Source organism: Pagrus major, chromosome 24 (assembly GCF_040436345.1).
Source record: "Pagrus major chromosome 24, Pma_NU_1.0".
Lineage (NCBI taxonomy): Eukaryota > Metazoa > Chordata > Actinopteri > Spariformes > Sparidae > Pagrus > Pagrus major.
Window position 1 is genome coordinate 11,642,987 of NC_133238.1, and position 26,429 is coordinate 11,669,415.

A 26,429-nucleotide genomic window follows, 5' to 3' on the forward strand; every position below is an offset into this window, starting at 1 on the left:
TATGTTGAGTCAAAGGACATCAGAATCAGATTTGTAGGTATTTATGCAGCATCTGACATAATAAGTGTACAAACTGGAGACAGTATTAACAGATAGATAGTCATGACGCATTGAAACAGTAAAAACAAATGAGTGCTAAATAATTTGAACAGTGATTGAACACACTCCATCAGTCAGTTGCAGCAGCAGTGTTCAGACTGCAGCCTGATCGTCTTCACTGTAAACTCTGGCAGTGTGAATAAAAACAGTATAAAAAGGAGCTTCTTCTGAAGGCTGGAACATGTTTGTACATCAATGTACGAAACAGATTTTTACTGAGGGCGCACAAACTGGCGCTGCTGTGTAATTTGGTAATCATTAGTCCTGTGCAACAGTGCTACTTGTACATACAAACACAAAGGCCACTTTGGATACAGATTTACATTATCGACAAGTTAAATTAACACGTGCAAACCTGAAATAAGGCACTTAGTTTCTTTAAGGATTATGCAGCCATTTAAAAGCAATTTCTCCAAGGCATCAGTTTACTGAGCAGCAGTTGGTTAACACGATACATATGGAGCATATATTGATCTATGTCAACAGTTTTTACAGTAGTGATTCCAAGCTGCGTCAGCTTGAAGGAAACAACAGCATAATGTGCGTATAGTTGGATCGGCCACAGTGAGGCCTGAGCCTCTGCAGATCCCGTCCTCCGTCTTCGTCTCCTCCCCAGCTGAACTGGTGGAGGCCCTTCTGTCCAGGCCTGGTGTGCTGTCACCAGAGGCTGGAGGGGCGCAGTATGAGCCCAGACACTTCCTGAAGAGTCTGAACCTCCCTGAGCTTACAGAGCAGTCTCAAAGATAACCAAATTACCATCCGCTGTTTCTGCGTGTCCATTTGAAATATTGGGACGGCTTCTGCCCTCGTAGGCCTGAAAAGACAGCGTTTACAAAATCAGATTCACTTAAAAGAAAAGTTTTTCATATTTTATAAAAGTTATGTGAAGGCTAAACCTCACCTCTTTAGCTGCCTCTAGTAGAGCTGCAGCCTCCTGTTTGCCGGTCTGCTGCACCATTTTATAAAAGATGCCGTCTTTATCTTTAAGCAGGGTGTAAGGCTCATCATAGGCGTGAATTTTCCCTGCATCTAGAACCTGCAGACAAAATCATAGTTTAATATTTATTAATTTAATCTGGGTGTTTGCTGCAGGGGTCCTTCATACAGTGAACAAACAAGCTGCTAATATTTCCAATAATATCAGAGTGGCTGAATAAACGCCCATTAGTTCTGGAAACTTCTGTTGTGCAACAGGTTACTAACAAGTGATGCTGCTGATTGTAGTCACAGATTCAACAAGCTGCGAACTGTCAACCGGAGGACTTCAGATCAACACAAAACTAAAGTATTGTTCCAGTGTTTTCTCTCATACTCGATGTCAGGATGAACTGAGCCTCTTGAAACCACAAGAGGGCAGCATACACAAAGCAACTAGTGTTATGAGACTATTAATCTAGGTAATGGTGTGGAGGACTGAGCTCTGTCTTCACTTTGAAAAGTTTGAGCAATAATTCAGTATTTTGGAAATGATATCTTATCTCTCATCTGTAGGTATGGACCCACAGTCTGAAAGCATAAACATCCTCAAAGTTCACTTTCTCGGTTGTTTAAATTGTACACAAACAGACATGTGACTGTTAGGGGGAGTAGCATGCTGGAAATATTTCTCAATCTCTCTGCCTGTTACATTCAGTGAGCAGAGGTTTTAGTAAAAGCCAGTGTTCAGGCACCAAACCTGCAGCAGCTGTTACTTCCCTTTCCTGTGGGTGTAACTATGCTGTTCTAGTCACCATAGAAATTAACATACAGTATAAACCCTAGCCTTTAAATGGAGGTTAAAATGTTCAGTGTTTAAACTCATTCAACTTTGAACTGCAATTGAACGAAATATCATAAACACCTGTCGCGTTAGAACCTCCAGGTAGGATGTCTTATACAAGATTACATCACTTTAGCTGAGTCTACAGAGAAATAATGTAACTATCAGCAGCTACAAACAACTCAAGTGTAACTCTGTGCTCTAATAGGTACTTTTTGCAGGAATGTATGGAAGCCCATTTCCACCAGTGTGATGAACCTCAAACTAAGGACTTTGTCTCGTCCACTAATTTCTTGATTTTGAGCTGCTAAGCCTAGCAGACCTAAATGGATACCATCGTGGGGTCCGGAGGTTTAGTTTCTCATTATAAAGACTAACAGACTTTCATCATATTGGCAAAAATGGGCTTCCATGAGAATGTCAGAGGACTCACCAGTATCCTGTCGCTGTCTATGATGGTGTTGAGGCGATGAGCGATGGTCAGAACAGTACATTCTCTGAACTTGTCCCGTATGGTTTTCTGGATCAGCTGATCTGTCCTGCAGGGACACAGCACATACATTACAAACATTAGTTTTGCTGCAGGTGCCACTAGTAACATGACTTAAGGGTTTGATAAGAAAACAACTGCTGTGGTCGTGTTTTAATAGTTCATCATTACCACATGAAAAATACCTCCATTTCTTTTTAATGGGACACCATAGATACATTTACAGCACCAATATACACTAATAGAGCTTGTAAGTATATCACGAGCCATCATGTAGGTGTGGGTCATATTTTCTTCTCTAGCAAGAACAAAGATGGAAAACTACACAGTACTACTGCAGCCATTTTCTATTCTCTACTACGACTGCCAGTGAGGCTGTGTCAGCAGTACCTGGGGTCCACGTTGGCTGTGGCCTCGTCGATGACGAGGATGCGGTTCTTTCTCAGGACGGCTCTGGCCAGACACACCAGCTGCCTCTGGCCCACGCTGAAGTTGGAGCCTGACTCGGCCAGAACCGTCTCCAACTTACCGGGCAGCTCCTCCACCGCAGGCTTCAGCTGCACCTGCAGGACACATGGACACACTCAAGATTATTACACTGCAGTGTGATGGGGATGCTGAAGCCTACATCAGACAGACAGTCGTTCCAAACATTTAAGTGGCATTTAAATTAAGACTCGGTCATTTAAGACTGTGACTAATGATTTCAAATGGATTTCTGCACACCACCCATCACTAATGACTCCCATCAGTCAGTAGTTCAGATAGATAAGGGGTGGAGGGGTTGTTCTTGTCTTCAGCTTCTTAATGTTTGTATTTTTATCCTTGTTATTAAATTTTTAATCATGCGTCTGTACGGTTCATTGTCTGGGTTGTTTCTGACCTCTTGCAGAGCGTTCCACAGCTCTTCATCAGTGTGTTGGTTAAAAGGGTCCAAGTTCTTCCTCATGGTGCCTGTGAACAGCACTGGGTCCTAGAAAACGAGGGAGGCAGGGGTCAGAGGTTACTCTACAGACAAGTGTAGTATGAACAGTTTTTAAAGTTGAAGTGACACATTGAGTTTTTCTGTAGGTGATAAACAGTACCACTGATGATCAACACTACAGGACCATCAAATAGCACCAGTTGGTCAAAAGAAGTCTGATTACATTTGTTTTCCAAAATGGATTATCCAAGTAGGACATTTTCAGAAGTTTCCCCTTTTTATTTTTTAAAAGAAACCATTTGCCTCCAATGAGTGATGTTCTGTATTTCTACATGTTCAACTTGCCAGCAATAATGTGTCTTAATAAAATGAGCTCATCACTGGTTGAGTTTTTAATGCACGTTAAGTGGAGGTGGTCTCATGTTTACCTGTGGGATGATGGACATCTTCTGGCGCAGGTCATGGAGGCCGATCTCAGAGGTCAGAACACCATCGATGTAGATCTTCCCCTGAGGCTCTGCCAGGCGGAACAGAGCTGAGACCAGAGAGCTTTTCCCAGCACCGGTCCGACCCACAATACCAACCTGACAGAGGAGAGACACGCAGACTCATTATTGTCCATTGTGCAAGTTGACAAGCAGGCCGACATGAACTGTAATTGGTCCTATGAAGACAAAAAGATGCCCCACCTTCTCTTTGGGTCGGAACATGGCTTTCATGCTCTGCAGCACCAGCGGTCCGTCCTCACTGTAAGAGAAGCTCACTCGGTCAAAGGTCACCAGGCCTTTGCTGGGCCAATCAGGAGGAGGACGCTTGTGGGTTTCCCAGGGTGCTTCACTCTCCAACTCAGTGTACTCCACCACTCTCTCCACTGACGTCATCTGAAGACAGAAGAGATGGAGCATTTATTTAATTATGATTTTTCTTCCCTTCCATGATCTTTTTAAAGATTTAAACATATTTTTACACAGAACGTGTACAACTGTCTCCTTTGAGATTTTGTTGAGGCATGCATGGTGAAGTCTTTTCTCAACACTGATTTACCACAACTGAACTACTTTGCTCAGCTGAATACAAGTAGTAAATAAAATCAAAGACAAGAAGAACATCTTACCATGTTCTCCACCTCGGCACTCTGTCTAACACCCCACTGGAACATGCCCATCAGTGTGACAGAGTAGGATAGAGCCAAACCAACAGCGCCAGCTTCCAGCTCTGACAGGAGATGGGAAAAAGGATGTTTTATTGAAATATAAGACACTCGCTTGATCTTTGTACAAAATCACTGGAGTCAACATCTAATATTCCATAAACTATTATTATTATTCATGTCTAGCGTTTGAACAATTCTACCTCTAATGTTAAAAGATTAGAAATCTCCCTCACGGTTTCTGAGCAGCAGGCAGCCAAAAGTGGTGATAGTCACAAAGATGGAGCAGATGCCATCAAGACGGAGAGCAAACCAACGAGAGGTGGTCAGGAACAGGAACCAGGACTCTGTTCAGGACGAAAAAGCATGTTATTGACACTGGAGAGCTCACAAAAACTTCCTAAGGATGAACGTTGAATGTGAAAGTGCTGAGGCTGAGACTGACCTGAGTGCAAGTCCTGATGGGCGTCGAACATTTTCTGGAACCTCTGCTCTGCTCCGAAGGCTCGGATCGTCCACAGGCCCTGAAGAGACGAGGACAGGTGGGAGAAGACTGGACTCCGAGCTGCAGGAAGATTAACACATATTATGTACATGATATAGATACAGAAGAGCCTCGACACACACGCTGTTGAACTGTGTGACACTCACTGGTGGACTCTAGACGCTTGATGTCTCTGGAGGTCTGCAGGAAGTAGCGACGCAGGTAGATGAAGAAGAGAAGGAGGGGGAGCACAGGGATGAGGATCCAGGGGATCACTGACACCGACACAGCGACCACACCAAGAATCTGCAGGAACACCTGCTCAGAGGGAAAAAATTAAATCTGATTACTGTTTGACAATTTCAGGAATGTGGCTCTCTGGGGGTTAGGATTCATCATGTTTCTAGCTGCTAGTAGTTGGTGTGAGATCTGTCCTTACAGCAGTGAAGTCCACAAAAGTCCACGGCATGTTAGAATCCAGCTGGCCGATGTCCTTTGAAAACCTGTTCAGGACTCTTCCTGAGATGAGACAGAAGACAATATAGAGAATATCATACAGTGGAAATAGAAACTTAACAACAAAACATTAGTTTGGTGAAGAATCTTCGAGCGATTTTTGCTTAGAGGGCCTTTCGGTAAGATAAAATAACTCAAAAGAGGACAGTAACTTCAAAGAAACACATCTACAATACGATTGGAAACTAAAGTCTATGACCTAAAAGACTTGTAACAGGGAGGATATCGTTTTCTCATGTCAATCTGCATTACTTCAACCAACTAATGCCCAAAATATGATCAATAAGTGATTAATAATTAAAGGTAATGTTGAAATTTTCTCACCGATAGGGTTGATGTCAAAGAAGCGAACAGGTGTTTTGAGTATGGTGTTGAACATGCGGTTGTGCAGAGACTGTGCACACCTCACCAGCACGTGAAAGAAGAGCAAATTCCTGATGAAGCCAAAAATGATGGTGGCTAAAGTCAAACCTGAAAAAAAAAAAAAAACAGACAGCAGAATATTTACTTTTATTGAAATGCAGTGCAGGAGACACCACATTGAGCGGTGGGAATGAAAATGTGTGTTTTCAGATTACCTCCATAGATTCCCAGGTAGAAGTTTAAGTTCAGCTCTTCGGTGGCGTTTTGACCGTTTTGGATGACGGTGCTGTTAGCAGTCAGCTTCTCTTGCTCTTCAGCCCTGACCAGTGAAAATGTTATAAAGTTACACAAAATATCAGAAGAAATCAGAGACCTGGAATATACAAATACTGTGGATTAATGTGCGTAATATAATTTGTTGTTTTTAGTCATTTTCATACTTACCAGTAAGCCAGCCACCAGTCCTGCACGATGTATGCAACCTGGAAGATAAAAAGGAATGAGCAATAGGTCTTCATCTGTGCTAGACTTTTTTTTTTTTTTTTTTACATTTTCTCACTGAGCTAACACGTAGAAAGTAAAATAACATTCATTAGTGCTCTCTACTGAGCTTCTTGCGTACCTGAGCCAGAATGTTGATCAGCACGACAAAGAGCAGAACCAGGATGTTGGCTCCAGCTCTCAGGTATTTCATATACAGACTCACGCCGATGGTTCCTTGAGCCCGACTCTCCTCTGCTACTGTCTGAACCGGCTCTGCCTGTGTGGAAAACAATGGATTAACTCAGAGTTTAAACACAAGAAAAATAAAAATGTATTTTATTAAACAACAAGGGATCAATTGATTAAACTTCCAGTAAGTGAACAAAAAGGGGAATCAAAATGTGCCAAAGTAAATGTCGCACCAAGTCTTAGGATGTGGGTCGGACAAACAAACAAACAGAGGAAATGATGCACGAACCGGTAACTGGTCTCCATCTTTGACTGAGTGCACAGATGAGGCCTGTGAGAGCACGGAGTTCTGTGACAGAGTTCTGTTCCTGGCGGCGATGTCCTGAGGAGGCTGCTGCTGCTCCTCCTCTTCCTCCTTCTTCAGCAACGAGGTGAAGTCCACTCCAGACTGCTGCAGCTCTGTATACGTCCCCTTTGCCACCATGTGACCCTGATAAGAGCACACACAGATTGGTATGTAAACACAGAGCATCTACACACTATCTCATCATGTACTGTATACACAAACTTGGTGTGTGAGTAATACATTTCATTATACAGACATCTTTTAACACTAACAGTCTGAAGTCCAGTTAGTGATCTGAAGAGGCTTTAATGTTCATTCTGTTGTTGCAAAGAACACCATTTTGTCTCATTCTGCTCCTCTACAAACATAAATAGTAGTAGTTTGTCTTGAGGGTGGTATGGTCAGTGCAAGGATGACCATTCAACCTGAAGATGGAGCCAGAGGAAAGCTGATGGACTACAATAAAGTGACATTACCATCCTCCCATTAAATGTTAATATTTCATGTTTATAAAGTGGAAATTCAGGAGGTCACATAAGGATTGATCCTGCGGGATCAAACGTTGATTAATTTCTGAGAGATCTTATTGTTTATCTTTTAATTGTCCTCAGGGTGCGCTTTCTCTTTTAATGCATCCTGGGCAACATACCATAACTTTAAAAGCTCTTGACAAACGGCCCTGAAGAAAACGTGTCCCTGTTTTCAATAATCTTTGACTCAAGGTGGAATGCATCATTTTTTTTTTTAATGTAACTGTTAACTGCTGTTGCAGGCAGCCTTAAAAGGAAATATGTTCTTTCTCAATGGGACCTTCCTGATGATAGAAAGGATAAATACATAAATAAAATTATTCTTGTGACCCTGAGGCAGCTGGTGGAACAGATTTCAATTACTAAATTGGATAAATGGTCAATACGTTCAGCCTCTCTGTAACTTGGCACCCATTATGCTCTACTTTATGTTTTCATTATTATATTAGTTAGTTGATTTCCATGTTATACTTACACTAGCCAACTTCACTTGAGTTTCTTTCATGTCCTATTGTGTTAAACATATGTTGTACTGGTCATAACGGTCAAGCAAAATGACAATAAAAGTGCCCATCGTCCTCTGGGTCATCTAGCTTTGCCTGATACCTTGACGTGCAGCAGTAAAGCAGACTCCAGTGCACCTGGAGTAGCAGCTGATGGACCTGCAGTTTTTGGAGCGCTGCAAATTTAAACCAAACAAATCACCGCTGTCAGCGGCTGCCTCGGGCAAACGTACAGAGTCTCTGTGCCAAGAAGAGCATCCATAGAAAATCGTTTTTCCCCGTTGCCATAGAATACAGCCACTTTTTAAACGAGCCTGCTACTTATCACACAGTACTTTGTATCTTTTTTCTGATTCAGGACATAGAGTTTTTTATTTTTTTTAAATGTAATCTTTATTTTACCAGGAATATTCCCATCAAGATTCCAGATCTCTTTCACAAGGGAGTCCTGGCCAAGACAGCAGCACAAGACGTTTCACATTAATAAAATAGACAAAACATAAAATTTTCCATGGAACAATGGAGCGCTTATCGTGTGTTATGATATGATATGATATAAATTACCGGCTTCGGCATGCAAAGGATGGACAACAAAGTATTTTCTATTGTATTCCAAATCCCTGTACATGACTCATATGGCAGGTATGGACCATCCATTGATCTAATTTGTAGACAGAGAATTAATAATGAATGAACAACTGCCACACTATCTCTTAAATCACTCGTGTGTGTACTTAAGAACTAATCTGGCTCTAGCAGGTGGTCCATTGTGCTGGGGGTTAAACAAATGTGTATTTTGTAATAGTGTAAATACTGCTCATGGAGTAAAGATTGAGCACATAAAGGACAAACCTCTTTGAGCACCAGAATCTGGTCGACTGCCTTCAGGTACTGCAGCTGGTGTGTAACCAGGATACGAGGCTTGTTCCTCAGAAGGCCACAGATGCACCTGAAACACGGATGTGAAGATCACGTCAGGTTCATCACTAACATATATATATATGATATTGTTAGAGTTGGACACAGTAATTCTATTTGGGATTTGTTTTTCTTTCTGTGTGCCTTCCTCTTCCATTTCTCTGGAGTGTAACAGGAAGAGTGGGGCCAGTTTCAATTGTCTGCCTGACACCAGCAGCACCGCACCTCTTCCTGACTTGGGCTTAGTTCTTTCAAACACTGGAAACCTTTTCTTGATCTTCATTATGATACAATACAGATAGACTTCCAGCCCTCTTTTTACGGGAACTTTCTCCTGCACTGAAGGATTTCTTTGAAGCTCTCTACCAGGGGGTGTTGACCAGAACACTCCAGGATTTTGCCGTTTGGTAGATCAAATAAATCCCTCCTGCTGTAGTTTAACAGCGTGAGACCTTAACCTGCTGAGCATTTAGATAGATGGAGGGAATAAAACCTCAGAGACTTGACAAACTGAGGTCAAATAAGATGAGAAGGAGAGTTCATGGCTGAAACACTTACTGTTCAAAGAGGTGTCTCCCAACTTCAGCATCCACAGCACTTAAAGGATCGTCCAGGAGGTAGATGTCTGCATCCTGATACACAGCCCTGACAAAAACACACACAATTTTGTTAGCCAGCATGTAGCTACTACATCTTGTAGAAAGTTCACTAACTTGGTTTTCTTACTTGCTGCTAACACTATGCCTTTGAAACAGCAGATCAATCTATTCTCTTGGAGCATGTCGTTGGCATCAAGTGTTGTACTATGTAGCGCCCCATCAATATTTGCTTGACAGGGAGTGATGTAGTTCTTCTTCTTGTGTTGAGCAATTTTAGGTTCACTTTTTCTCCCGAAAGGTGCCATCATTGCGGACACAACTATAACTTATCATCTCACTGTTACACCGGAGATATGCAGCTGCACTGCACTGAAACTGATCCATGTTGTGTAAGATTGTCACAAACAGTAGAAGTAGAGAAAAGTAGAAACAGAGATATCATCTTTTTTATTCCACACATTCAGCCTCCTAATTCAAACTTGGTGCTTCAGGTGTGTTAAGCTGCTAATGTAGCCTGCAGCTGCTAGCATCAGACCCAACAGATGCAGACTCAAGTGACATCACATTATCAGACAATAATATAACAAATGATGTGATTTAAAAAGTATAATAATAATTTGGACTGTGCTCTGACCTCGCCAGGTTGACACGAGCTTTCTGTCCCCCGCTGAGTGTGGCCCCTCTGTCCCCGATCAGCGTCAGGTCTCCATCAGGGAGCAGCTCCATGTCCTGCACAGACAGACAGCACGATACCTTCAACATGGAACTGAAACATCACAATAATATATAAATATATATATATTCAGAGTAGACATGAGTGAGGTGACCTTCAAAGTGACACAGTAGTGTCATACGATCTGGCGGCCTTGCAATGTTATGAGGTAGAAAATCAGGGACTGTCAGGGCCGACCTTCTGATGAACTAAACATGTCCGAACATGTACAGACAAGGAATGTATGCCATAAAAATGCTTTTACAAAACAGAAGGGGGCGTTCAGGATATTTCTACCTCTGCCTGATAAAGTTATGTGGCAAAGATATGTCAACTTCTGAATTGATGTTAATCATTTCATCCTCATTTCATCATTTCACACTCGTTATATTGTAATAAATGTCAAACATTTGCTGGGCCAGCTTCTTAAATATTCGTATTTTCTGCTTTTCCTGAAAACAAAACATAACATAAAATGAAGACACGTGGAAATCTCATTTTAGGCTTAAAGAAACTGTATTGACAATGTGATTCATTAAATAATGAAAATAAGCCTATCCTTATGTCCAGATAATATCAAACATGATAGTTGTGTTTCGAACTCTGTCACGAACTGTGTTAAAACACAGACAACCTGTTAAATATACACATGGGCAAGAAAACACGTCTTTCCAGTAAGTAACCACTGTTTTTCACAACGTGAAAACTGATGCAAGTGGGTGAAAATGCAATAAATGAGTCAGCAGTTAAACATTATGCGACTGAATATAAAAGACGGTTTATGGAGTACAGATAAGTCATACATTAAATGAGATTACTCGTAAAAACTGCAATGATAGAAGACGATAATTGTGTTCAGTCTGTGTCAGAGCAGAGCATTTATTTCAGACAGGTGTGTTTTAATTGGATAATTTAGTTTCCTTCTGCCAATTACGTTTAAGTGGACAAAAGTCACAGGAATTACAAGTAACTCATTGACTGCACACAGCCTGAGCAACCTCTCCTCCAGTGATTGTGACACTGAAGTGCAATCATGGCTCATCCTCTGCTGTTGGTCAGACATGTGAGAGAGCGGAGGTGTCTCACACTGTCACATGTGCAGTTAAGTTGTAGTTCTCCATAAACTGAGCTCAGACAGACATGAATGGCTTAGCAGCAACAAATGGCATCTTATTAATATTCTAAGCCACAAAGCAGCACGAGGAAAGTTAGCAACCAACAGTCTTCAGTTAGGACTCTGCTGTGGACTCCTTTTGTGTGTCCTCCGACATTCAGTAACAGTTTACGGATCACTTCTGTCATGTCACTGCAGTCCATGGCTGAGGAATGACTGAAACAGCACCTAGTCAGCTTGTTTTCAGAGCTATTGTGTCTTTTATAAACTGGTTGCTCCTCTTCCCGTTTTTTTCCCCTGGAAACCAGCAGCTGGTTTGCGTAATCTCACATCTACAGATTCATAGCCTCAGACTTCTATCAGCTAATATCTATGTGTCAACATAACATGCACCAGTTTAAAGCCCCTGAAAAACTGGCTTTAAATCTTAAATATTTGTTCATAACATGACATTCATGGATATATCGGCATATAAAGGATAATGTCATAAATAAGTCAGGTGCCTTTATGTACACAAGCTTTCCTTGCTGTAATGATTGCTCTTCACACTTCACACTACTTGGAATATATGTTTGCACAGAGGTCTTGGTCTCCAGTGACTTCCATTGGAGAGACAAAGTAAACAAACCCTTTTGTGAGCAGTGGTACTGAAGAGGAAGGACCACACCAGCTTCTAACTGGACCTAAGCGACAGTTACAGGTATGTTTTCACACTGTTTAATGATCTGCAACTAATTGGCTATCCCCTCTGCAAAACGGATGTTAATGGTAAACTTTTTTTAACGGTAAAGTTTGTTTAGTCACTCCTTTAACTCAGGGAAAGGAAAAGAAATGTTCTTATTTGAATGAGGCTTTAGCAGGAAAGCTATGGTGGGTTGTTGTTCAGACTAGTCTGTGGCAATTGCCTTTAGATCGTACAGTATCCAATACATAGACGGATACTGCAGCGGTATTCCATCAAATTAAAATAGTTTGACCTTTTTGTCTAAAGGAGGACACAAATCTACTTACTTTCAGCTGGACTTAAAAAATTCAGCTCATCTGTTTTACCGGAACTGTGTGGGGGTGGTTTGATAAGATTTGACTTACAGTAGCCCAGCCAACACCATACACAAACAACTCCACAAATTTCATCACATTTTGATTGATATGATTTCTGCAAGGATGTAGCCAACATCACATTTTTCCGACTGAGCCCTGCACTCCAAACCAGCGAGGAGAAACAGAAATGCAGAGAGTGTTCTAAAATCTACTACTCAAAATGAAAAACACACATGCCCAAGACTAAGACCATTGTAAGAAGTGTCTTAGCCCCACACATTCCAGTTTGGGCTAACCCCTACCTTTGCCAGGGCTTGCTAACCTGCTCTGGAGCAGGTTAACACTTTGTCGGACAAAGTATCAAACATGTTCATGACCTTTTTTGTTTGTTTTACATGTAATGAGTCAGGCCTTTATCCGTCTGAACTACAATGTGTACTTATTACACTGCAAAATGTAATCAGAGGTAATGATTAAACTCTCTCACCCTCTTCAGAGCGCAGGCTTTGATGACTCGCTCATACTTCTGGGGGTTCAGCTCTTTCCCAAACAGGATGTTACTGCGGATGGTTCCAGGGAACACCCAGGGCTGTTGGGCCGCATAGGTCAGCTGACCTTTGACCTTTAGTACCCCTTTTTCATCAGGCAGCTCTCCCAGGATTGAGCTCAGCAGTGATGACTGGACAGACATAAAGAAAGGTGTGATATTAGCTGTCTGAAACATGTCCACAAACTACTTAACTTAAGTGTCTTCCACAAATCACAGCTAGCTGCTTTCTGACTCTGAAATGACGACATGAGGAGGTTACAGACCTTTCCAGCTCCCACCGGTCCAATTACAGCTACCAGCTGATTCGAGTTCAGAGAGAGAGAGACGTTGTGCAGAGACGGAGCATCCAGACTCTGCAGGATGTACAAAACATATTTTAACATCTTATATAGTAATAACAACCCTGAAGTGATGTAGTTACTGTCTGTAAAGACTGGAAACATTTTGTTTATGTTCTTTTTGGTTTATGTTTACTTTAATAATACAGCTGCACAGTGCACACATGGCATGGACACAGCACTGAAAGAAAAACTGCATCACAGCTTCCATTTCAAGGATTCCTGTATATGTTGCACAGATATATTAGACATTTATCTACATAGAGTTAAGATGCACTCAGGGGCCATTTCCATCATATCATCAGCTGAACGAAAAGAGGTATTTTAGGTTTTACTTCTACACCTTGCGCTCTGCCCCTTCAGGGTAATTTTACACTTAGGTTGTAGTAAAGTCAATTTGTTTTTCAATTCAATTCAAACTTTATTTCAGACCCGCAGTGTTTTCTAGGCTTATGTGTACCAAGAGCTGCGCTTCCTAAGGCTGGTCTATCAATACAAATATGATAAAGTGATATTAATGTAGTTTTCAATGGCATTCTGTGAAAATTCTACACAAGGCTAATGTCCCATGAGCACAACAGTGGGCGGTACAAGGTTAAAGAAGATTCCTAGACTGGTTTAATCTAGTGAACTGTCTCTGGGTGAACTTGGTTCTATGTACCAGTGAACACAAGGTAACTGACCTTGTCCCAGTAGCATGTCAGGTCCTGTATCTCCACTGAGGCGTCCTTATTTTTATCTGGATTCTTCTCATCCTGTGGCAGTGCAGGGCTGTTTTTTTCCATCTCATTCAGCAACAAGAACTCCTTAACCATAAAAAAAAAAGAAAGGAGATGATAGCATTAGAGCTGGACATACAGGGTGACACCACATGAGAGTTGAGAGATTAGCAGCCTGAACTGTGAGATCAGCAAAAGCCAAACACTGTAGACAATTATACTGCTGCTTTAATTGAAGAAAGACCAGGCAAGAAGACCAACTGAAGGCTAGTATATCAACTTCAAGTCATCTAAGATCCATCTAATAAGAGAATGTTAATGTTAAGCCAGCGATAATAGGCAATTGGTGAAACTTAGAATACATGCACACAGTCACAAAACAGACAAACTTCAAAAATATCTCATTTAAAAAAGTATTTGTATAGCTATAGGATTTTGCAGGATCCTATGCATTTAAACTTTTTGTTTGACATGACAAACTCAGTTGAAATTGTGGTGTCAACATCCAGGTGAGACTGTGCTTCTGCACAGGATCACAAAACAAAGAGCTCAGCGGAAGCGTGCCTGCATGAAGGAACCATTATTTACAATGATTTTAGACGTGCATTGAAGCTGTGCCAGGTCCATCTCAAGTCCGAGTAAGAGCAGGGTCTGTCGACTTAAATTTATCTCCCACATTCGACTTTTAAGAAAGAGCAGCGCACTTTCATGACTCCCACTGATAGCACTGCTAACTATGTTGTTTTAGATATACAAAAAAGTCAAATTAAACATAATTAAATCCCAATACTAAAGCACAAAACATAAAATCAGTATACCTGAATCCTGCGGATGCTAACACGGCACTCAAACAGCTTTTCAATGGCACTTGGGAAGAAGAGTGTGACGGTGAGTCGCACAGCAGTGTACAGCGACACGGTCACGAACACACGGCTGGCTGTGATGGGATTTCCCAGAAGGACGTAGATGGTGAAGGTGATGAAGACAATGATCTTGCTGGCGCAGAAGAAGGAGGCCATGTTCAGGCCTCGTAGGTAGGAGCTCTTCATGATCTTGGAGATCTCTTTGCTGAGACGACAGAGAGAGATCCAATTACATGGCAAGACATCATACATTGTTGGATGATAACATGTGCCTTGAATTTTCCTCATAATAATGAAGGTGTGAATGGTTGAATCTTCCCAACAAATCCCAAAAAGCCTTAATTATTAGAGGCGCATGACTACTCAGCTATTTGCTTTGATCTATGAAATGATCCAGATCACATCAATTAGGGATGACGGTTGAGAGAAACTAGAGGTCAGAAGAGACGAAGATTTTAATACTGGCCACTTTGTTTAATGATTTGGGGGAATTTGCCCAAAGTCTTGGCAAAACCAGACCTTTTCACAACTGAACATCAAACGAGGGAGTCTTATTATTTACTACATCACCACCATGAGCTACTGCACAGTAATGTCAAAGGATCTAACAGATAGAGAATTTACAGGAAGGTAGAGGAGCTCATGTTTTATGTTTTTTTTTTTTAATTTTCATATGTAGTTATAAATGTGACGGACAGTGGAACGGAAAACATCAGATAACAGGTAAGAACAGTTTAATCAGAGTTCTTTCCACAGAAGGCCAGGATGATACAGGTGTTTATATTAGATGAGAACAAAATCAGGCCACGGAAATAACAAAGCTGCATGTTGTGGGTTGCTATGGCAACACACACACACACACACACACACACACACACACACACACACACACACAGAGTAAAGGTAGCACGATTATAAACTGCAGATTCCACTAAGATAAACCACCAACAACCAGTTTCAGCAAGTTTAACCCAAAAGGAAACAAAATGAGAGTTTGTTTCTGCTGAATGCTGAACTGAGGAATGAGACCGACTTCTCTCTCACACCTCAAATTCAACGATCCAATAACCATCATTACCATCAGCAAACTCATATTTCACTTTAAATGTGTTTTGTGAATAAGTCTAACTGAAATTCATACTACACACAAACTGAAGTTAGAAGTTAGACTGTGATAAATCAGTCACATGCACATGTTTAACTGTAATAGTAGTCGGCTTCTCTCTTTAGTGATTAGATTAAGAAGACGCCTAGTTGAGAGGAGTGGGCGTTCCCCAAACCCTGAATGGCACCGTGTCGGGTGGATGTCGTTTCCACTCTTTTCAATCCGGCACTCAGAGCGGCACATGTCACTGCACTGTACCACAGGACAACAACGTGGCACATGTCCAATTAGCAGCATTAACATTACGGATTAATATACCAGTCAAACTGGTTATACCACCTCACAACTGTATGCCTCTGCCAACCAGTAGAATGCAGTTTACATCCACATTTGTCCAGACCCGTGTAATATATTAAGTGAGGACTTTAAAGGAATTGAATAAAAGGCATGACACTGACGTGTATGATTCCAGTGAGAAACATGCGGTCTTCACTTAGAGACTATTTTTACAGCGGAGCACTGAGGACTGAGAGAGCTTTGTCACATGAAGCGCTATGTCAGAAAAACCAATGAGCTGTTTTTCTAATTAGTGTGTAAGTTCATTGAGAGAAACCAAAAAAACAGTGTCCACATGCTTGGGCCAATAAAGCCGAGTAATTTGCAGCAGCTCATGGCATTTTTCAGAGCTGATGGCGAGACTACAAACATAATAATCACCTACTTGGCTACAAATGTTTCCTGAACTTCATGTAACTGTTTTAGAAATATCAGATAAAGCTGTAAGGAGGCCGGATTAGTTTAGGGCAGGAAATAACTAGGGCAAGCCTCTAAATTACGTTGTTGGTGCAATGGATGCTGAACAACACATGATAAATTCAACAGATTTGATTTGAGAGAGAATTCCTCTTCAAATGCTTTCTTTGATCTATAAATATCCTCACTGACAACAAGAATCCCTTCATGTTTTTACCTTCTGACCTCAGAGACCAGAGCAGCGAAGGGTTTCTCCCAGGCGTACATCTTAATGATCCTAATTCCAGACACCACCTCGTTCATTGTGCGGATCCTGCTGTCAGTCAGAGCAGCTGTTTTACTCCTGGAGAGAAAAGTGGAACATTTCAGTTGGCTTAAACACTGCAGAAATTAAGAAAGAAAAGAGAAGCAGTTTGACACAGAATGTTTGCACTGCTTCCTGCACAGTTTGGAACATTTCTGTATCCATTAGGTCACAATTTACTAACAAAAAGCTGCCCAAAGCTATTTGAAGTTTGAAGGTTTGACAAATAGAGCAACAGTACAGTGTGTAAGCTGGCAGGTACACCCTGTACTTGTCTTTGTTTTGAGTTGAAGTCATAAACTGTGATTGAGACAGATTTACAACTTCATTACTTGACCCTGGTCTAGTACTGTCTGAACATGCAGTTCATTAAACATCAACACGGACCAAAATTCTATAAATGGACCAACAGGAAAAAAAAGTTCATGTTCAACTTTTTCTTTTGTCCCTGGAGGGCAATTACAGCAAAGCATAGTACAATACATAAAAGAGCAAAGACATACAGTATGATAAGGGGGAGGGGAGGTGCGCTGAATCCAGCCTGAGAGTCTAACAATAGTCACAGGTGTCTAACCTTCAGTGTGCGTGTGACTGAGAACATTCATCAACTTCACAGTGTAACACAGGTAGAGTACAGAGAGAGCAGACAGGTTAATTACATAATCAACATCGCTGCCAAAGTCCTCTGATTCTCTGACAATACATAACTTTATAGATGAGTTTGATGGTTTAGTCAACTCTCTATCACACACTCACACTCCTCTTTTTGCCTCGTATATTTAGCATTATAGGCCTTCCAGACACAATGAGATTTGTGCTGTTCAGCCCAATCACAGTGTGTTGAGCACAGCACTTGGCACCGCTGCTTTCCTTGACGCAGCAACAGCTGCGTGGCACTGGCCATTAGAGATGATGGTTTCAATGAGTGCAGTGGTGCCGTTGTCGTGTTGTGTCTGGAGGGGTCTTTGCCTCAGTCTTTTACGCATTATATCATGTATTGGTGAATAAAAGCTGCAACTTTCAACTGCTTTATCAATGATTTGACGACTATTAGATTAATCAACAACAGTTTTGATAATCAATTAACAGGTTTGAGTACGTTTTTAAGGGGAAAAAAGGGAAATTTCTCTGATTCCAGCTTCTTAAACATGAATATTTTCTTTAGTTACAGCTCAATTGATGAATAATGAAACACTCTCCACTCTGAGATTTCAACTAACTCATGATGTTAATTAGTTAGCGAGCTAGAGCTGAACAAATCTGTAAGCAACAGTCTTGATAGCTGAGAGAATAAAAGTCTTTCACTTCTGCATGGAATTTAAAAACCATTGTTTCAAAAATTACTGTGACTTGAGTGGAAAATCTGCGTTCGTTATCACTGCCAACTACATGTGCTCTTAGATGGGAAACCAGGTTCAGCAACAGTAAGTAAGAGGGTGGGGAACACACACAGCTCGAGTCAAATTGCGTTACCTGAACTTAGAAAACAGCCTTCCGAACATGGTTTGCACAGGCATCAGGAACATGAGCACCACCATTCCTGCCAAGCAGGACGGGCCGATTTCCACCCACAGCAGCCCCACCACTGCAGCTGCCTGAAGAGGCCCCACCCACAGGAAGTGCAGGAAGATCGTCACCTGTTGAAGAGAATTTACCATGAATGATTTGTAACATTATTGGAAAAGCGCCCCATTTGCCAGTCACATTTCAGTCATAGAGTGATCACAAAGATTGTTCTGAAGAAGCATGTGTGATCATCTCCAATCATTTAATTCTGGGCAGTTTTTATAGAAAGGGGAGAGTCACTTGACAGTTAGTTACAGAAGACTTTAATCTAAGCCAGCATGAGAGCACGGCATGGTCTAATTAACAGCCCCACTGCCAAGAAACAAAATGCCCTCAAGAAACTGTGGAGAGTTCACAGCAGGCTCTTATTAAAACGAAACTCAAATGCAGACAAATTGGATTTGGTGCTTTGGGCTAGGAGAGACATGCCTGTGAACAGTCAGGGCAGCGCTGGCGTGAGACACTAACCACACATGCAATATTAAAATACATCACACCCATCAACACAAACCATCTTGCAACTGTAATCATGCCTCAAACGATTCATGAGTGGTGACTTGCAAAATTAGGTCAATTGTGCATTCCTTGAGTTTACATAACCAGACTACGCTCCCTTTTTTCACTTAACAACAAACACAATCCAGTAACTAGTCAACGTAGGTTCTGAATCATCCAGATGGGAATATCTCAAATTAGACGTCATAGAAGTCATGAAATACTTTTTAATCCTGATTACAAAACAGTTACTTCAGCCACTTCAATTCACAGGAGAGAAACTGTTGGGCAAAACCTTTAGCTTGGATTATATTAGTGTAGCAGATATAAAAACAAAAACAAAAAAAACAAAAAAACGCACAGTGCGAGATGATATAGAAACATAATACAACTAAAACACAAGTCACTCAGAGTGACCGACACAGCAGCAGGTGGAGGTGAAGATGGTGTTGATACAGCAGCTGTCTCAATAGGATACTGAGGTAAACACAGCTAAAATCACAGGAAGTATCTTGTCAAAAGAAAGGTAAGGCACACAAACTGTGTGCCCCATAGTAAATCTGGAGGCACACGCAATCAACCTCTGTCGCACAGACAAACTTCCTTTTAATGAACATTTTTGTAATTGCATTTCATTTTGTCAAGCTTTCCTTTAAAAGCTGTGTGCGTCTACAGTGCTACAAAAGTTAGGTGGCAGTGAAGCCGTTTCCTTCAGTAGATGGTGGACAAGTAGTTACAAAAAGGGCTGAGAAGGTTTATGAAATTGTTGCCATTTTGTATTGCCTTCACTTTGCAGCCCTGCTGCTTCTTGTTGTCTTAATTTCACCTACTTCATCAAACTTGTTGACGTCATTGGACAGGAGGTTGACAATCTGGCCAGTGGTGGTCTTTCCCATGGCTGAACTGCTGAGACACAGAGCCTGTAAAGAGATGAGAATCATCAGTGAAGCAGCATCAATCATAAAAACAGAAACTGCCAAATCGACCAGTGGTGTACAAATCTGCAGAATGACATGACTGAAGTTGGCAGACTGTGCCAAGGACAAGAATTCAGGAATTACTTTCCTTGACATCTGTGTTAAGCTGTCCTCCTACTGACCTTCTTGTAGATCATGTGACACATAGCCACTCTGATCTTCATGCCTGCTCTCTGAACATGGAAGAAGTAGAGGTGATGGAGCAGCGCCAGGCCGATGCTGCATATAGACAAGGCAGCTGCATAGCCCAGACTCCGGTAAAGAGCTTGATTGTCCTCTGGGTCGTAACTTTCAAAGTACCGAATCAACAACCCCAAGATGACCGGCTGGATCACTTTAATGACTTCCTGATATGCAGAGAGGGAGAGGAAGGGTGAACATGTGAGTGTGAAGGTGGGCGATTATTAACAATCAACAAACCACAGCATGTTCTGATCAAAATCTGCTTAACAGTGCAGTGATTTAGCTGCTGAGCTGAGCTGAAATCTCCCGTTTTAAAATATTTGTTACATTTCTTTTGTGCTAAAAATGCTGCTGACAAACCAAGAACACCTGGTTTTATAAATGGTCTGTTTTTTAATGCTTTAAGACTCGAATAGAAGAATTTGTGCAACAGATTATACACCTTATTCAGCTCATTTCAAAAGCTTATCACACTTACTTCGAGGAGGGTAAAGAATCCCAGCACTGCATACGGTTTCCAGTAGCACCTGATGATGGCTTTTGAGAGTCGAGGTTTCCGCAGCTCTTTGGTAGCCATCTGGACCTCATGATCCCAGTATCTGTCACATAAGAGATGCCATCTTATTTGATGCTTTTTTGTTTGTGCAATATGAAGTCGAGGCTTGAATCTCGATGAGCCACAACTTGGATGTCAGGCGCTGATCGCGTAATTAATCAATTAATCAGAAAAAGAGGCCTTGCTTTCACTTAATGGCAACGCTTGCTTGAGACATGTATTGTTAGTGTTAATCAGGCCAGCTGTGGTCAAAGGCAAGTTAAGACTTGCTGCTTCATGGTCTTGGTTGCTAATGGCAACACCTGTGGTAGCTCCAGAGTGAGTAATGATTGTCCACTGTAGATGGGAAATCCTTTATGGTATGTTCATGTTAAGTGACTAGTCTTGTCACGATACTGGACTTTCTAGCTTCAATTCAATATCTTGAAATATGTTCAAAAACAGAGCCTATTCTTTTTTAGATTTTTAATAAAAATAATATATAACAAGGCGTCTGTACTATGTGTTAAGCGCAACAGCCTCTAAGTTAATTTATCTCTGACCAAAGTCAAAAGATTGGGAGGAGATGGGCTTATGTGGCAACTGCAGTGGTGTTAGCTCTCCGTGGGAGAGAGGAGAAAGCACAGCAGGTACAGGCATATCGATACTGCGGAAAATGAGTATTGAAAGTGTTTTCAAATATTCAGAATCGATATGTATCAATGTATCAAATAAAAGTTTGGTGATTAGAGTGAACCCTTCTTTAACGTTTTTCAGACAGTGATGGGAAATGTTGCCTGGAACTCAAACGCACCAGTATCCGATACATAGCCAACATAAACACCACAGCCCAAGGTGAAAACGTTTCAGTTGTTACTTTTGGATTATTTCTGTCCGTTAAAAGGATAATACCAAAACTGAAAGTGTGTTTTTTCTCACATATGCGATACATACCCACTTCCTTACTCTGTAACTTTCAGTTCCTATTGAACTCCTATATACATACATGTACAGTATTAGAACTACAGTGATCATATATATATATATATATATATATATATATATATATATATATATATATATATATATATATATATATATATATATATATATATATATATATATATATATATATATATATATATATATATATATATATATATATATATATATATATATATGATCACTGTAGTTCTTCCAAACAGGAGGAAATAGTGCATTAGCTGGGAAGTCTTTTCAGCAACAGATTAATACACCTTTAGAGCTCATTGACTTAGACTTAGAAGACTTTATTAATCCTTTTGGGAAGTTCCCTCAAGGAAATTGAAGTTCCATATCACACACAGCACTGTTATAAACATGTACAGTAAAAAAGTATACATATAAATAAATAAATATAAAATAACAGAAGGACAGGGTGTGCAATTAAAGGAGCATGTCACTCAACAGTGTGGCTCATTGGTATTTTTTAGACAACAATTAATCTATGTGGCACAGAATAATAAGAATAAGGTATATCAGGCTTTGGATACACACACAATATTTGTTAGCAGTATATATTCATTGTTGGTTTTGGTCTTTTCTTAGGATTTGATGAAGACAAAATGTATCTGTATATCCACTCATTAAATATATAAACTGTTACAAAAACAATTCACTTTGTTTTCCATTTATTTTACTTTTTTCCCCCACTGTGGTGCCACCAGCACTCTATGGATAGACTAATTCTGTATCTCAGGAAAAATGTTGCTTTTCATGGCAACTTTTCAACGCTATCAAACAATGACTTGTGACTAACAGAGCGTGGCTGCTTTAAGGACAGCTGCTTTAAGGATTTCATGCTCATTTGGCTACTGATAAATTCAGATTTCACTCTAAGAAGCTGTCATATTACAACTGAAAATATGTAACTCAGAGATAATCAATAGCTGTGTGTAAAAATCAAGGGCATGGTCCTGTGAAATCCACATTTCTACACTAAATAAAAAAGACAGAAAAGCCTATTTTTCTCTAAATATGGATGACACAACCAGAGCATCTTTAGAAACCGTGGAGTTTACGTGGGTGTATGTTTGGAAGAGGAGTGTTTCTGTTGTGGGAGTTTGTGTTTGGAAGTTAGACATAAACTCAACTGTCTGTTCCTGCACATGTTGTAAAACTGGGCTTTGCATAAACAGTGTAGCGTACACATTTATCTTCATCTACCTAGACTGTTTTGTTGTTGTCCATCACAACCTGAACTGCGTGAGGAAACCTACTGGTAACTTTGGAAATGTTTGACTTGACAAACACATAAAATTCACCTTCAAGGCTTTTTATGGATTAATGCTTGTTTATATAGTGACCAAAATACTAGCTGTCACGTTTTAAGGTCTATGGTTTGACCATGGGATTGACTCATGACTCACGCAGATATTGCTGCAAGTCATAAAATTGCTTCACTTGATTGGCTTACATAAATTTCTGTTTACTTTTTCAGACTAACATGTGCTCATTGATTGATTTTATCTATTCAGGCCACTAAAAATCAAACAAATAAAAAAGTTTCTTGTGCAGATGTGAGATTCAGAATTCCACAGTTAAAAACAAGAAATGACAGCCATACATATTCAAAAGAGATCCAAACAAATACTATAACAAAGTATCATGATAGCATCAAAGCATAAAACTCCTAAGAAGGTCATGACCAGGTGCTTCAACACATCAACAGTGCATCATCCCCTGCTCGCTTTGTTTAGTAGTGCAATGGCTGCAGGTAAAAACCTTTCTGTATCGTTTTGTTCTTCACCGAGGGGTCACAAACTGACAGCAGGAGCTAGGATTCACGATGTAAATGATGCGTACAGTCCTGAAGAATAGAGTTCCCACTGCAGCTTTGAGGAATAAAGATCTGAGCTCACCCAATTCCTGATTCAGTTTAGAGATATTTTGTTTTCCTGACACAAGTTACCAAAACCATGACTCAAGGGAAAGGACAAGATTGCGCAGATAAAAGCCCAAGAAAAGAGGGACATCATGATTTTATTATCATGAATCCAGAACAGTAACAAACCACACACTATTCTTCCCAAAGGTCAGTTTGGAGTCTCTGACTGTCCCAAGATACTTGTAGACATCTACACAGTGAATGGTCTGATCTTTAATGATCGTAGGCTCAGATATTGAGGCATGAGAAATCTACCACCACATACTTTGTTTTGGACAAAGCTAGCAGACTCCAATGACTGAATCATCAGGCAATGTCAATATGATCCTGTTCTCATATTTACTTTGCATACAGAATATGAAGTAAAGGTGAGAACACAGCGCTGGCTAGTAGAGCAACATAGTGAGTCTGTTAAATGGCCATTTACTCTCACCGCTCGTGTTCTGTTTGTTAAAAAATACATCATCTCAAAACACTGTCAGCCTCATGGCAAAAATGTGGGTCTGATAGTATTAAAGGCTGAGGAAAACTCATAAAAAGTAATCTAGCATGCATTTTATTCCCCTCTAGGTGTTTTAATCAAAGGATGAGTAAGGTGATCCTCAGTAGCATACCAGTGTGTCCTAGGCAAATTGCACAGGGTGGAGTGCATGCTCAGTATCCCTCACAAGCTCCTTTTTCAAAAGCTTTTCAAAGATTTTTACTACAAGAGAAGTGAGGGCAACTGGCCTTAAGTGATTAAAAGCTTGAGGCTACTGACTTCAGGTGGGCGATCGGTTTGTTTTAGCCCTACCTTATCTCATATACTGCGTTTTATCTCTGACGTTATATCATTTTGCGCTTTGACACTTCATATCTCAGTCAATTAACACACCTTCGAGTAATAGCAAGTATAACAAAGGGCACAACCCCTCATCCTGGAAAAATGTTTGCCTCCCCAGTATATCACTGTAAACACAACTACCAGTATTTGCAGTATTAATGTAGTTATTCTTATCTGGCAGGGTGTTGGGAGTGTTTGAGTTACACCTCTACATTCGGTGTCCTCTTCAAGTTAAATTTACCGTAGGTGATATCTGAGTTTCAGATTAGTTTAAAAGACTGGCTCATCACACCTCATATGTACTCAAGAGTCCCTCTGCTGCAAGTGGACACATAGAAACCTCCCGGAGGCGGTACTTTGCAAACATACACAAATAAATTTGCACGTGTGACGCCTCCGCTGCTACGACTTCATCCTAGGGGAAACACTGTGCTGAGTTTAAAGGTCAATCAGATGGCAAAACAGTGGACAGTGGTTTATAGCCCTCTGCGACAGGATTTTGAAACTCTAGAGAGTTATTTCTCAAAGTTGTAAACTTGGATGTAATCAATACTGGAGTCAAATGAAAAAACAGCTTCGCGTGTGACTTATGAGGAAGGAAACGACTCTTTCAAGTTTGTTTGACCTGAAGGATACACAGAGTATAGTATATAGTATAAGAAGTTTGTTTACCAGAAAACTCCACAGGGCACCTTCAAGTTTCCAAGAGCCTGACAGGAAAGACTGCGAGGTTGTGACTCACAGAAAAGATCTACAAATGTGGGAATTTCACTTGGCTGAAGTATTCATGTTTTCCCATTTATGAGACAAAAAAGGACAGTTTCTGTTTTAAGTAAAAAAGTTAGTTAGTAAGTTAGTTTGTAAGTGTCAGCCGGAGCTGTTGTCACAAACACTACTATCATCTCTTCCTTGTGACATCTTGAATGTCTCTTGAATGTGGGAAATTTGAGTCATCATCTACAACTGCATTTTAATTCATAATATACTTGTAAATCATTTAAATGTTTCGTGTAAAAGAATAAAAGGTTTTATTTTGACTGTGAGTGGTGAAAACAAAAGTTGTGGTCATTTCAATTTAAGTAGCTTGGAACTGGGGCTCCATAAAAGTTAACACAAGTGGAAAATGTCATTGGACTTTGTGTGTTCACTTGATTTTCAAGGTCTCTCCTACCTGTGCAGCTCCTGGCCCAGTCTCTCAGACTCATCCTCCGCCAGCACTTCGTACAGGTCATCTTCTTCCAGCCTGCGTTTGTATCCAATGCGGAACAAAGGATTGAGCCACCTGATGGAGAAAGGGGGGGAAAAATTCAAATTATCATCAATTGCACATGTACTTACAGTTATGAACACTTGTCAGAAGCATTAATGTGAATAAATGGACTATTTGGTGTCATTTAAATGTGGAGGTTGGGAGGTTTGGTGTACAAATACTTCATGAACTGATGTGATTTTTTTTATTACATGCAAACTGTATTTGCTTGTGACCAATTTTCCCATTAGACTTAAGTAACCAAAGCAAGCGATTCAACAGGAAATGATCATAACAAACAACAGGGGAACAGGGGGGATGATGTGATATGGGGATGTTTGTGACTCACTCTCAAGTCTTTCCTCAACGTGGGACAACTTTTTTTAAACTGTGAAACTACAGGTAAACATCACACACATAAAAGCAACCCTCAGTTTACACTCACCTACTGACAGGCTCATCTCACTGTAAAGAAATAAACACTATACATAAGAGCCAACGCTGTACTGGGCGGTACGTGTTTAAATCGCCCGCTAACTGTGCCGCTAGCTAACACCGGTTACCCTTCGCAACGTTTTGTCGACTTACCAGAAAAATATCTTGGAAAAAAGGCCGGCCGTCGCCGCCGGGTTGGTCTTTGAAGCTTTCCTAACTTCTTCCATGGTGGTCCGCACTCACACGGCAGTTTCTCTCAACTTTGTCCCCTTGTGAAGACCGCTGCCCCGGGCTATGTAGCGTGACTGCGGAGCACACACATAACGGAGGTCGGTACCCCCGAGGTGTGCGTTACGTGGTCCTCCAGCTGCACGAGCTAGCTGTCCT

At 40.8% G+C, this 26,429-nt stretch overlaps 1 protein-coding gene across 1 annotated transcript; it reads right to left on the reverse strand.

Moving 5' to 3' along the window:
• Positions 1-25: 25 nt before the first annotated feature.
• LOC140992020 (ATP-binding cassette sub-family C member 4-like) lies at positions 26-26,429 on the reverse strand. The gene is made up of 31 exons (XM_073462222.1): positions 26,196-26,429; positions 25,530-25,640; positions 20,553-20,673; positions 20,014-20,238; positions 19,745-19,834; positions 18,327-18,490; positions 16,767-16,892; positions 14,647-14,896; positions 13,793-13,915; positions 13,035-13,124; positions 12,709-12,900; positions 9,989-10,083; positions 9,314-9,400; positions 8,690-8,786; positions 6,748-6,948; positions 6,409-6,546; positions 6,231-6,268; positions 6,002-6,105; positions 5,748-5,894; positions 5,347-5,426; positions 5,075-5,225; positions 4,869-4,988; positions 4,660-4,770; positions 4,388-4,488; positions 3,963-4,154; positions 3,702-3,857; positions 3,232-3,321; positions 2,739-2,911; positions 2,292-2,397; positions 1,001-1,135; positions 26-913 (listed from the first exon to the last, which is right to left on the reverse strand). The coding sequence occupies exons 1-31, from the start codon at positions 26,267-26,269 to the stop codon at positions 824-826; spliced, it is 3,978 nt and encodes a 1,325-aa protein (XP_073318323.1). The 5' UTR covers positions 26,270-26,429; the 3' UTR covers positions 26-823.

Excerpts from the sequence above, each read along its gene's own strand:
- LOC140992020 (XM_073462222.1), bottom strand. The coding sequence starts at position 26,269 with ATGGAAGAAGTTAGGAAAGCTTCAAAGACCAACCCGGCGGCGACGGCC. Across the intron at positions 6,106-6,230 it reads GACTGGTGGCTGGCTTACTG|GGCTGAAGAGCAAGAGAAGC; the intron begins GTAAGTATGAAA and ends TTCACTGGTCAG. Across the intron at positions 4,989-5,074 it reads CAAGCGTCTAGAGTCCACCA|CTCGGAGTCCAGTCTTCTCC; the intron begins GTGAGTGTCACA and ends ATCTTCCTGCAG.